Source organism: Aricia agestis, chromosome 7, assembly GCF_905147365.1.
Source record: "Aricia agestis chromosome 7, ilAriAges1.1, whole genome shotgun sequence".
Lineage (NCBI taxonomy): Eukaryota > Metazoa > Arthropoda > Insecta > Lepidoptera > Lycaenidae > Aricia > Aricia agestis.
The window spans coordinates 9,721,197-9,733,056 of record NC_056412.1 but is presented as its reverse complement, the minus strand read 5'-3'; the positions used below and the strand labels follow the sequence as shown (position 1 = coordinate 9,733,056).

General features: G+C 42.1%; 1 protein-coding gene across 4 annotated transcripts in view; it reads right to left on the bottom strand.

The window, feature by feature from the left end:
• Nucleotides 1-78: 78 nt before the first annotated feature.
• LOC121728799 overlaps nt 79-11,860 on the bottom strand; it is a 29,385-nt gene continuing 17,603 nt past the window's right edge. For 3 of the 4 annotated variants that reach the window (XM_042117093.1, XM_042117091.1, XM_042117094.1), the window contains exons 5-15: nt 11,192-11,296; nt 10,736-10,870; nt 10,080-10,278; nt 7,474-7,666; nt 6,779-7,030; nt 4,887-5,051; nt 4,366-4,532; nt 2,737-2,904; nt 1,622-1,813; nt 1,122-1,148; nt 79-299 (exon numbers count right to left, since the gene is read on the bottom strand). In XM_042117093.1, the coding sequence (XP_041973027.1) occupies nt 208-299; nt 1,122-1,148; nt 1,622-1,813; nt 2,737-2,904; nt 4,366-4,532; nt 4,887-5,051; nt 6,779-7,030; nt 7,474-7,666; nt 10,080-10,278; nt 10,736-10,870; nt 11,192-11,296 (1,695 nt within the window). In that variant the 3' untranslated portion in view covers nt 79-207. The remainder of the gene's footprint in view (nt 300-1,121; nt 1,149-1,621; nt 1,814-2,736; nt 2,905-4,365; nt 4,533-4,886; nt 5,052-6,778; nt 7,031-7,473; nt 7,667-10,079; nt 10,279-10,735; nt 10,871-11,191; nt 11,297-11,860) is intronic. The other variant, XM_042117095.1, reaches the window with a different exon arrangement.

Below are 11,860 nucleotides of genomic sequence, written 5' to 3'. Positions count from 1 at the left end.
ATATGTCAAGTAATTCGTACAATTCGTACTAATTTGACATTCGTTACAAACTAACGTTTTGACAATTCATTTTCTGAATTGATTTGAGAGGAATTGCAAAATGTGACCATTTTTTTAGCCCCGCAGATCACGGTGTAAATTATGTAGGTATCACAAAAGTGTACAACTTATAAAAAAGTTTCATTAAAATCGTCACGTCTGAGGGAGTCAGTAGCGGAAATGTCCTTTCCTTGACCGCTCCTCGTGGTAGACGCGCATCGGAGAGTAGTTCCCGTTGGAGCCGCCGTTCGCGTTCAATCCTGAAACATACAGCAACATTTTAGGGTGAAGCTAAACGAGCAGAATTTCGGCTGGCAGAAAATCTGCTGCATTCAGTTTCATACAAAAGTGTTGTTTGATTCACACGAGCGTAATTTTGTGAGTCATGATTTGTATGAAAAGATATTTATTATTTACGCGGCAGAAATTCTGCGACTCACGACTCACAAAATTACGCTCGTTTGGCTTCACCCTACTAAGGCTGCGTTTCCACCGAAGCGGAGCGGAGCTTAGCGGTGCCGAATTGACCAATCACAATGCTCGAAATCTTCGCTGTCATTCCGCTGGAATAGCACGATTGGTCAATTCGGGCACCGCTAAGCTCCGCTCCGCTTCAGTGGAAACGCAGCCTAATGCAGGAGGTGTTGGTTTAATACCGTCGCAACTTGCAATAAGTGAGTTAAGGGAACGACATCTGCAAAATGTCAAAATGGTCTTCTCTATAGCCAAAGAATACATATTAGTGCTAAAGCTACAATTTTTTGGGTCGTTTAAAAAAAATTGGAAATAAAAATATGTATTGTGTATCATGTAGGTACCTATGCTACTTAGTTGTACGGTGTTCCTATTTATGGAACTTTTTAAGAAAAAAAAACAGAAGTAAAGATCTTCATTAAATCATGCCTGGTCCATTTCTAAGGTAGTGCCCATTGGATTATACGGCAGATAAGTTTCCTAAGCCTCATTATCTTTCAAGGGGCAATTGGCATAAAAAATAGGGGTCGACCATTTTGACCTTTTCGACGACCTGAAATAGTGCTCTATAGGTATTAGGAGAGTGACTTAAAAAAGGGTAACTTTACCATTGAGTTGTCCTTCGATGGTGGAAGCTTTCAAACATAATGCATTAAAAATATTATTTGTATATCATCACAAGTTAAAAGGTGATAGCTACTGTTGATAACATGGGAAGGAACGACTTACGAGTTACGAGTAAGCGGATGGCCTAATTAACTATATTCGACTAGACGCGCCAAAATTCATTTATCGCCCCGGATCCAGAATCAGGATCGTACATTTTTCTCCATCAGCTATACCTACTTTCCGAGTCTCAAAAAATATCCTCAGCTTTCGGTTTAACAGCTAGAAGTATAGTAACTTAAGCGTAAGAAGACAGACAGAATATTAGTATGGCTCTCTAACAGGACTGTCTTTAACCTATTTAAGGTTCTGGGCATATTAGGGTAAGGTGTATGATTGACAGAAGTCAGAACACTATATTATTAGAATAGACAAAGAATGTAGGGGGAACCTCTATTGATGACAAGGGGAAAGAGGGATTTGCTTCTCAATTCGGAAGTACCTTGGAGCAGATGTGACGGGGGCGGATGGCCGGGCGAGGCGCAGCGCGGCGCCAGCAGCGTGTGGTACAGGGTGAGGTAGACCGCGGCGGTGATGAGCGCGACACCAGCCAGCGCCTTCCACAGCGCCCGCGCACTCTCGTCCGGCAGCTCCATGGACACCAGCCCGCTGATTATGGCGCCGATACAACGACCTGTGATAAATAAAGACGTGTCAAGGGACACCCGGATGGAACGCGGTTATAAAAATAACAAAAAAAAAAGAGAGCGCTCCCGCACGGCTTACAACTGAAGCATTTTTGCTCTAGTTGTAATATACCGACACTTTTGTGTCATGTCGTTACAACTTTTTCCGTCTAGCCTCGTTTCGCAACGCGCGATAAGGAACTCCGTTCCAATATATTTGAAATGAAAGTTTTCAGAAAGTCTACATAGTGCCTACCACCGGTTTGGGAACTAACACCCGGCGAGAAGAACCGGTGTGAGATGTGCATAATATGTATGCCCACTGCCCAGTGCCTAAGTTTTATGACACGTGTTTATCTAAGTATTCATTATCGCTTTTGATTGGCTATCGTCGAAAAAATTACGAATCAACAACGCCAGTGAAAAGATATATTCCTGTCAAAAATTCTCAGATACCTGGCATTAGTTGTGTATTGACTACTACATAATATCTTTAAACTAGAACGACCCAAATCGATGCAGGCGTGCGCTATAGCAAGCTTAAGGAGATGTCGCATTTCTACGGTTAACATAGGACTTGAATGGATTAGATAGCAATTAGCAATAGAACGCAGTACGTCGCTCGTGGTAGCAGTAACCGCTGTCTCAATTTTTCCTAACGATATTACTTATTAGAGCCCAATCCCAATGTAGGTAGTTTGTGTTAGAGCCTGATTACACCTACCGAGTAGAGTAATTGTGAGACAGTGCTCTTGGCCAATAAATTGATGCTTTTATTAATACCGCTAGCGGCTAGACTCTAGAGGCTGCGCATTATACAATAATCGGTGTTTTATTTTTAAAATTTAAGTCCAAGGAGACTTTTAAATTGTAATTCAGAATCTTGGATTAGACCGTACACTTTATAATAATTCATCTCGTTCTATCTTACCGATACAGAAGTGCGCGATGACAGGCAGGGCCTGTCCCGTGGTGGTGTATTTCTTGGGCACGAGGTGTCGGAAGTACAGCACCGCGGTCACCCACACGAGGCTCAGCGTAAACACCTCTAGCAGCTCGCACACTACTATCCAGCCGTAAGATTCGCAGTACGCTAAGGCTGAAAGAGATACAAGTTGTTTTTTTTATTTTTTTATAAAATAAGGAACAAACGCGCAAACGGGTCACCAGATGGAAAGCAGCTACCGTCGCCCATGGACACTCGCAACATTAGAAGAGCTGCAGGTGCGTTGCCAGCCTTTTAGGCGGTAATACGCTCTCTTTTTGAAGGTTTGCAGGCCGTGTTTTGCTTTATAACTACCTAAGTTTTAACCAATACCTAAATAGCTCGCGTCCCTTGCGTCATCGTACGCGCAACTGGTGTCATGCATTTTCCCGCGATAGAAGGTATAAGCCGTCCTTTAAAAAAATGTATTTAGGTACATACTTAGCTACAAAAAATCATACCAATCAAATTCAGTTTTACCTGAATTTTCTATGGAAAAGCTATATTATAGTATAATACCACTAAAGGATGGGCCTACGTAATAGGTACTTACGGTACCTACCTATAAAACGTGACGGGAAATAATGCTTGTTTCACTATCCGTTCCGTCCGATCCGTTGCAACTTTTCGCATTAGTAATACGAGCTTAAAATTACAACATCCATTACTGACCACGATTGGTTAAATTTGCAATTTATTGGTTCAAATTATTCAGTTAACTCAATAACGTTCAACACTCGACGTACGGAAATAGTTGAGAGTAGGCGAGACATCTAGTTCTTCTAGTGATTGTAATTTGTAGGCTTTTTACGATGCCGCCGTGATGATAAAATAATAGTTCTTTTGGTGCGACTACGACGTAAAGTTGTAACCTACATAATAATTAGTGCTTAAAAGTTACACCACGTTTTAACCAATATGCGAAAAATTCGACCCGCAGACTTTTTAGTTTTACCGATCTTGCAATAATATTCAAAAGTCGTAGATTAGTAATTATAATTTTTAGGGAAATGGTTCAAAACTTTCTTTCATAATAATATGAGGTCCGTTATAATTAATTATCGTGCCCAGCTGTCGGAACTCGGATCACTTAAAATAAGGCTCGAGGGCTGATTACAGAGGAAGTGAAATAGATATCTACCCGTGAAAGAGATGCGATGAGATACTTGCATACAACCAAGTCTTAAAAACAATAATTATATTAATACAAGTTTTTTCTGACTGTACTGAAATATAACCACGATTTTAAGGTATTTCGCATTTTTCTTCCATATGATACCTACCTTTAAATTATGTGATTGGTTTCCAACTTAATGTACACAGTATTATTTAAATGGGGCCCACACAGTAAGCGCAAACTCCGAGTATTTTTATGAAATGCTGCGGGAGAGGCCAGGATAATAATCGACGAAATCGACTAGGTACGACAGTATATCGGGTATCCATATTGTCATACGTAGTCTAAAGTGTCCCTGAAGTCAGAACTCATTTGTAATTTGTATTATATATACTACTTGGATGCTAAAGTCTTTGAGTCTTTGTACCCTGGTCACGACGCGCGTGGAGTGCACTCACCCGTGTACCGCAGACAGTAGAAGGTGAAGGCGGTGATGAACAGGTTGGAGTGGCCGATGAAGTCGACGAGCGCCTCCGCCCACCACAGCGCGGGCACCGCCGGCAGTGCTCCCGCCGACAACGTGAGACCCACCTCCAACGCCGTGCCGTTCAACTCAGTCACCGTCCTGGAGAGTGTAACCAAAAGGGTGTTGATCTTGCGACAGCCGACAGCAATGTAACAGCCCAATAGGCGTTGGAATAATATTAATTCAAAATTATAATATTATGTCTGGCAGAAATTTTGTAGCTACGAAAGTTTTGACAGAAAGCAATTAATATTGTGTACGAATGAAGCCCTCATAGAGAAATTGGAAACTAGCAGAGTTCGACGAATGAACAAGTTGCAATATTGTGTGTATTGTCTTTGTTTATCACTAGGGGCGCTAATTCAGTAGAGTTAGATACTAATGTAGGGCCATTAGGCAAGTAAAAGTACAATTTGTGACTTCGTTTGCTACTAGAGGCGTTGATTCTCTTACCAAGGCAGATAGCTGTCGATGGCGCTCCACAGGGTACCCAGCAGCGCCAGCACGAGGAAGACCGCCGCGGTCTCTGCGCCGAACCGCCGCACCGCCGACAGCGGCAGCGCCAGCGCGCCCGTCGCCGTGTGCCACCACCACTCCGGCGTCGACAGCGGCATGTGCCTGCACATTACATTATTTACATGACACTGCACTGATGTTGTGTAATGTGTATATAGCTTGTCAAAAAAGAGTAGACGCTGAACATAACTTTTAAATCACATAAAAAGTACAAAAACCTTATTATTGTGAATAAAAAATGTGTCAGAGCATTCATATTGGTGTACCAACGTTCTCTGTGAAAATACAAGACGCAAAAACTACCATTTGATCGTGATTATGTTTGGAAAATTTATTTCAGCGTCTACTCTTTCTTGACAGACTGTAACTAGTAGTGTATTGTGGTACTGTCTCTATAGTGAAATCGCACTAAGCGATATCTACTCTGCAGCGCGGCGCGGCGTCGCGACGCGACAATTCACTTTCTATAGCATAATATCGACATTTTGTATCGCGTAGAGTGTAGACTGTAGAGTAGAATATAACCTACGTGGTAGTACGGCTTGGCTCGTGCAATTTCATACACAGAATATTTGGCCGTGACGTATCGTGTCACTCCGCTAGCACAAGCTGTAGTCAGACTGTAGTGTAGTGTAGTACCTAGAGTAGTTGGTACTATTTAGTAAGTAATTGACTACACTATAGTTGGTTACACTACTGACTGTTGAACCAATCGGTGATCGTTCGATAAAAGATTGGAGTACGTTTAACGTTACACAACAATTACCTAAGTGGTCATCTAGTGAAGTCTAACAGAAAATGTATGATGTTAAAACTTTCACTTTCCTAAAATAATCAGGGCGATCGAAGCGAGCCCTAGTATATCCCACAATCTGTAAAATTTGTGGTACACGTTACGGAAAAACTATCATGCCTATTGATTTGTGCTTTAACATACTTAGTAATTTTTATTTATATTATGTAGATGCGTTATCATCACTCAGTCAAGGTATGACGACGCGAGCGGCGAGCGAGGGCACAAAGCCGAGCTTTGTGAGGACAAAGCTCAGCTTTTAGCTAGTTAATCATCATTATCAAATAAGTAAGTAGTAAGTACCTACCTACTTATATTTTACTGATAAGTATATTGTCAAATACGTGCACAAACACAATGCATATTATTTAGATTTGCTAAAAGATTATTTAGAAAGTTCATTAATTAACCTCTTTTAATAGAGCTTTATCATGCAATATTTAATTAAAATGTTTCTAGCTGTATGTACTGTATACTTCTCTACTCTTTTATTTTTATTAAGCGCAATCTTTTATGTAAAGTTAGCAGATTATTGTTTATCAACGGAATAGTAAATCTATATTATTGTATCTATACTACGTAGTGCATACAATGGAAAATTATTTCCTCGAATCAGCCATTCGAATACAAATTATAACGAAAATCCGTGAGTTTCGCTCGTCATTACTGCCAGAGAGCTTTTTGTACAGCCTGCATTGAATGCGATGTTGGAGGCTGGAGAGTGTCCTTACACTCTACAACATAATACATAATGAGAATGTCATACTTCTCGTTGCCAGCATGTTGCATATAAATATTACTTACCTGCGTAGGTTTTGTGAGTTTTAAATAAGTGTTACCTAATTCTGGTACGAGTACAAAATAACCGATATTGTAGGTTGTTTGAATATTTCAGCACCTTATAGAACAAGCTCAAGCTTTCAAAAAAGGAGTTTCACATTTGACGTGAGGATTTTAAATCTTAGATAAGTAACTGATAAGTGATAAGTAAGTAATAGACAACCTCTCTTCTGGGGGCGTCAGAAAATCAACTTACGTATCGAATATGAGTATGAGCGCTCCGAGTATCATGAAGATCGCGTGCATGAGGAATGGCACAAGGTAGGGGTTGTCGGGCATGTTGTTGGCGGCGACGCCGGCCAGTGGGGGGAAGATGGCCAGACCCAGGGTGCCGAAGGCCAGCTGCCTCCCCACGTCCCCTCGACCCAGGGACGTCTCCCGGGTGGCGATCACACAAGCCGCGCCCAGCAGCGCCAGACCCGCTGTCGGCCAGATGTCCGCGAAAATTCTACAACACAAATTATTATGTAAGGAAGATCAAACTGGGCAATTGCTTATCCTGTGTTTTACATTGATCCTTTTCTATCGCGAAGAACCAAGTATGAAGTTCAGTACCTAATCGTGTAGTTCAGTGGCAGGGCTGGCAAAATGCCACGGGCCCCCGACCCAAAAATGCCCAAGAGGCCGTGAGTTCGGATATTTTTTACATCGTGACGATTTTTACTGATAGGGATTAGGGCCCCATCATTTTGCCACGGGCCCCGGATGTTATAGTTACGCCACTGTCAGTAATCCTATGAACTTATGACTTTTGAGCTTTTGTAGATGAGCTTGGAGCCCTAATTTGTATTAAACTGAAATATTATAAATTATGATAAGTACATAACGTGGTTCATATTTTGCTGAAGGAGATCGTAAAGGTTTTGTGGACATGCGAACTGCGAAACCAACCTTATGACGAAATAGCTCCAGAAGGTATAGGTCGGATCTCCAATGACCAGTCGACATTCGGCGTTGGCGAGGACGCCATCTGGCTCATCGTACGGGTCCAGCACTTGGCAACGAACTGCTGGCTTGGTGCATTCCTCCAGCTGCTGAAGTTCTACCAGCTTCTCCGGTGGAACCAAGCATTTCGACGGCCCTCCTGAGAATATAAAACGATTTCAGCCATCGAGTGAAATTAATTTACTTAAAAATGTAGGTTACACCGCGCCCAGCTGACCTTATAATACACGCGAACCGCTTTTAAAGTAATATTATAGGCAATTTCTTTAATGGACTTCGCCGTATCATATTGTGGCAATATTATGTTTCTTAGATCGTAAGATTTCAGGTTTAGCAGGCTTAAGACCTTACCTGACTATGTACATTGTACAGAGTATCGTAATCTAGAATTTATGTATAATATAATATTGTAATATGTTAATGGTATTTAATTAAATAAGTAAGTACATCGCTCTTGTAGGGGGGGGGGGGGGGGGGGGTTCCCTTGCCCGTACCTCGCTATGCCCATGCTAAACGTGGAGCGGAGAGAGTAGAGGGGTGAGAGTGGAGGCATTCAGTTGCCCGCGGCTTCGCTCGCGTGAAATTCGAAAATCGTGTACAATACGAATATTCTTTCAAATCTCCTTTAGAAACATGATGTTTTTCCAAGACCAAAAGTAGCCTATGTTACTCTTTATCCTTTCAACTATGTCGATGCCAAAAATCAAGTTAGTTGGTTGCTTCGTTAGGCTGCTTCGTTTTATAATATTAGTATGGATAGCTGTTTCCCGCGACTTCGTAGGCGTTACCATATTATAATAACGGAAATGGATAATTCTCTCCTTTTTATGGTCCCTTACTCAAATGGTAAAAAACGGAACCCGAGTACAAAGATATAATATCAGCCTGTCCGTCTGTCCATATCCAGGCAAAGCTTCCCTCATATTAATCAAATGACACTCGAAATCTGTATGTTTCACATGTTTCACTATTAATTAATAACTCAGTTTGTTCCTAAGGAATAAGAATTAAAACTCAACACTAACGACGCAACACGTTTTTGCTTGGCAACATTACCAGGAGGGGGGGGGCGGGAATGGGGGGCGCAGCCCCCCCCAAGTACCGGCCGGAGGCAAAGCCTCTCGCTTGTTAATCAAACGACACGCAAAATCTGCATGTTTAGTTTTGTTTAGATTAATTTGACTTTTAATAAACAACTTTGTTTGCTCCTAAAGGAGAATTAAAACTCAACACTAACGACGCAACACGTGTTCGCTTGGCAACATTACCAGGGGGGGGGGGGGTGTAGTAGGGGCAGGGGCAAAGCCTCCCGCATGTTAATCAAACGACACGCAAAATCTGCATGTTTAGTTTTGGTTAGATTAATTTCACTTTTAATAAATAACTTACTTTGATTCTAAAGAAGGAGAAGTAAAACTCAACACTAACGACGCAACACCATTTTGCTTAGCAACATTACCAGGAGGGGGGGGGGGGTTTGGGAGGGCGCAGCCCCCCCAAGTACCGGCGGGGGGCAAAAACCTCCCGCATGTTAATCAAACGACACGCAAAATCTGCATGTTTAGTTTTGGTTAGATTAATTTCACTTTTAATAAATAACTTTGTTTGATCCTAAAGGAGAATTAAAACTCAACACTAACGACGCAACATGTTTTTGCTTGGCAACCAGATAGTAAAATGGAAAATACAGTTTATAATATGATGTAAGTTTATTCAAGAAAAAAGTTTGATACAAAATCTGCCCCCTCTTTGGTCCGTTTGAGGGGTGGGGGGGGGAAAAATTTTATACACCAGATATGAAGTTGGAAGAAGACAAATATATCTGCGAAAACCATATTCAAATCGGATCAGTAGTTTTCATGTTAAAAAAAAAGTTTGATACAATATCTGACCCCCTCTTCGGCCCCCTTAAAGGGGTGGGGGAAAAATTTTATACACCAGATGTTAAATTGGAAAATACAGTTAATAACATGAAGTTAGTCCATTGAAGAAAAAAGTTTGATACAAAATTTGACCCCCTCTTTGGTCCCCTTAGAGGGCTGAGGGGGGAAAAATTTATACATCAGATGTTAAGTTGGAAGAAGATAAATATATCTGCGAAAACCGTATTCAAATCGGATCAGTAGTTTTCGTGTTAAAGAAAAAAGTTTGGTACAAAATTTTACCCCCTCTTTTGACCCCTTGGAGAGGTGGGGGGAAAAATTTTTGTACACCAGATGTTAAGTTGGGAGAAGACAAATATAACTGCGAAAACCGCATTCAAATCGGATCAGTAGTTTTCGTGTGACGCTGGAACAAACATACAGACAGACAGACAGACAGGTAGACAGACAAAAAACTAACCACAGTTTTGGCTTCTATAGCGATGTAGTAACAGCCCCCTCTTATTATTTTTTGGATATCTTTAATATACAGAATTGTCATTTCTACAGTTTTATTTTTACCCCCCCCCCCCCCCCCCCCCCTATGTACAATCCTGGCTACGCCCATGTTGATTAGGCACCATTGCTAAATACTGCTACTCTATTACTAAATGGAATAGCCTATAATACCTGTCCGATATGTGCACCAGTTGTTCTCGGCGGTGGAGTTGTCGTCGGGCAGCTCCGGTGCCAGCAGGGACAGCGGCAGCCGCATGCGCGAGGAGTGCTGCATGTAGACCAGACACTGGCCGTTGTAGCAGAGATGGGGAGGGTTCCGGACGAACTCGTCCTCGTCTTCGGGCTCGTCAGTCACTGCCGCGGTCGAGGGCTAGGAGTATATTTTAAAAATTATAGAAAAAAATTAAACACAGTTTTATAATTATTGGCATTTTAATACAGAATCATTTTTGACGTGGTGATGCACTGAGCTCACACGGCACACCGAGACATGGTCAAAATTATAGCGGGGAAGTCCCGAGTCCCGACTTTCCAGCTTGACAGACCACAGCGCGCAGCGCCCTGATTCCTCGAAGTTCGCGCCCGTGTAGGTATGCATTTACATTTTACTGTATACTTTGTGTGAAACATTCATACGTCATCGCTATTCGCTGCATTAAATATTCACGATGATATACCCTTTCATACCATGATCGTGTTATGGCTTGAGTTTTATCCGTAGTAGGTATCCGCCGGTTATGTATGGTTATGTTCCTACGGTCAGATGAAAAAGCGTGGCTTTGGAAATTATGCGTGACGATATTTGGATGGTAATTAGTGGTACTGACCGTGGCGTTCGCGACGCTGTTGTACATGGGTGGTAGCGCGGTGGTGGTGGTGGTAGTGGTGAAGGGCCGCTGCACCCACGTCATGTTGTCGTCGGCGCAACCGTACTCGCACGCGCTCACTGCCAGCACCCCTGACTGTAAACAACAATTTTATTATGGTTTTCTATGCGGTTGGGCCAGTAGAAGTAGTACGAATTGTGGTCAAAACCGGTGTTGTATTAATGTTAGATTGCAAAAATGGGCTTCACGATTGAGCCCGCCCTGTAATCAAAACAAAATTCAAACTAGCTACCAAAAAATTCAGGCTAGTGCCACTCTACTCAAATCTTTTACGTTTACATTCAAAAGGTATGGCTAATGGATCCATCACAATTCACATAGAGCAGTCGTAAAACAACCCTCCACTGGCAGCGGTGTAGCAGCCGTCGTTAATCATGTAATTATGGTAATATTTACCCTCTCGCCCTCCCAACGGTTGCAGCGCATGCCCTCCGTGCACACCTCCTGCATGACGTACGCGCCGTCCGCGTCGCACATAAACAACACTTGCGGCCGACGCGCCTGGGTGAACAACGCAGCTGTTAACCCTCAGTCACTCGAATAATATTGTGGACATTTCGACAATAATAATAGGGGCAAAATACCCCAAAATTGCCCGTTTAGGGGCGCGCTACACTGAAATGGCAGCGGCGAGGCGAGCACTTCTAGTGTCGCATAGTATCGCTTGAGAAGTTTACGGCGATACTATGTATTACAATAATGAAGATAAAGTTTAAAATCATATGACACTGAAAGTGCTCGCCTCGCCGCTGCCATTCCGGTGTAGCGCGGCCCTTACACATTTTAATTCCCAGGCTTTATAATGATACAAAATTTATATAAGATGATAAGTTACATGTATATTAAATTTATGATGAGGTGTTGTCCGTTGATAAATTTCAAAAATTAATTAAGAACAAAATAGCATTAGCCCTTAGCGTTTAAGAGTCCGTATACGAAATTTTGCCGATTTCGCTGATTTAACAGACATGATTTAACAGTTAAAATACAGTATTTTTTTTATGAAATAAGGGGGCAAACGAGCATACGGGTCACCTGATGGAAAGCAACTTCCGTCGCACATGG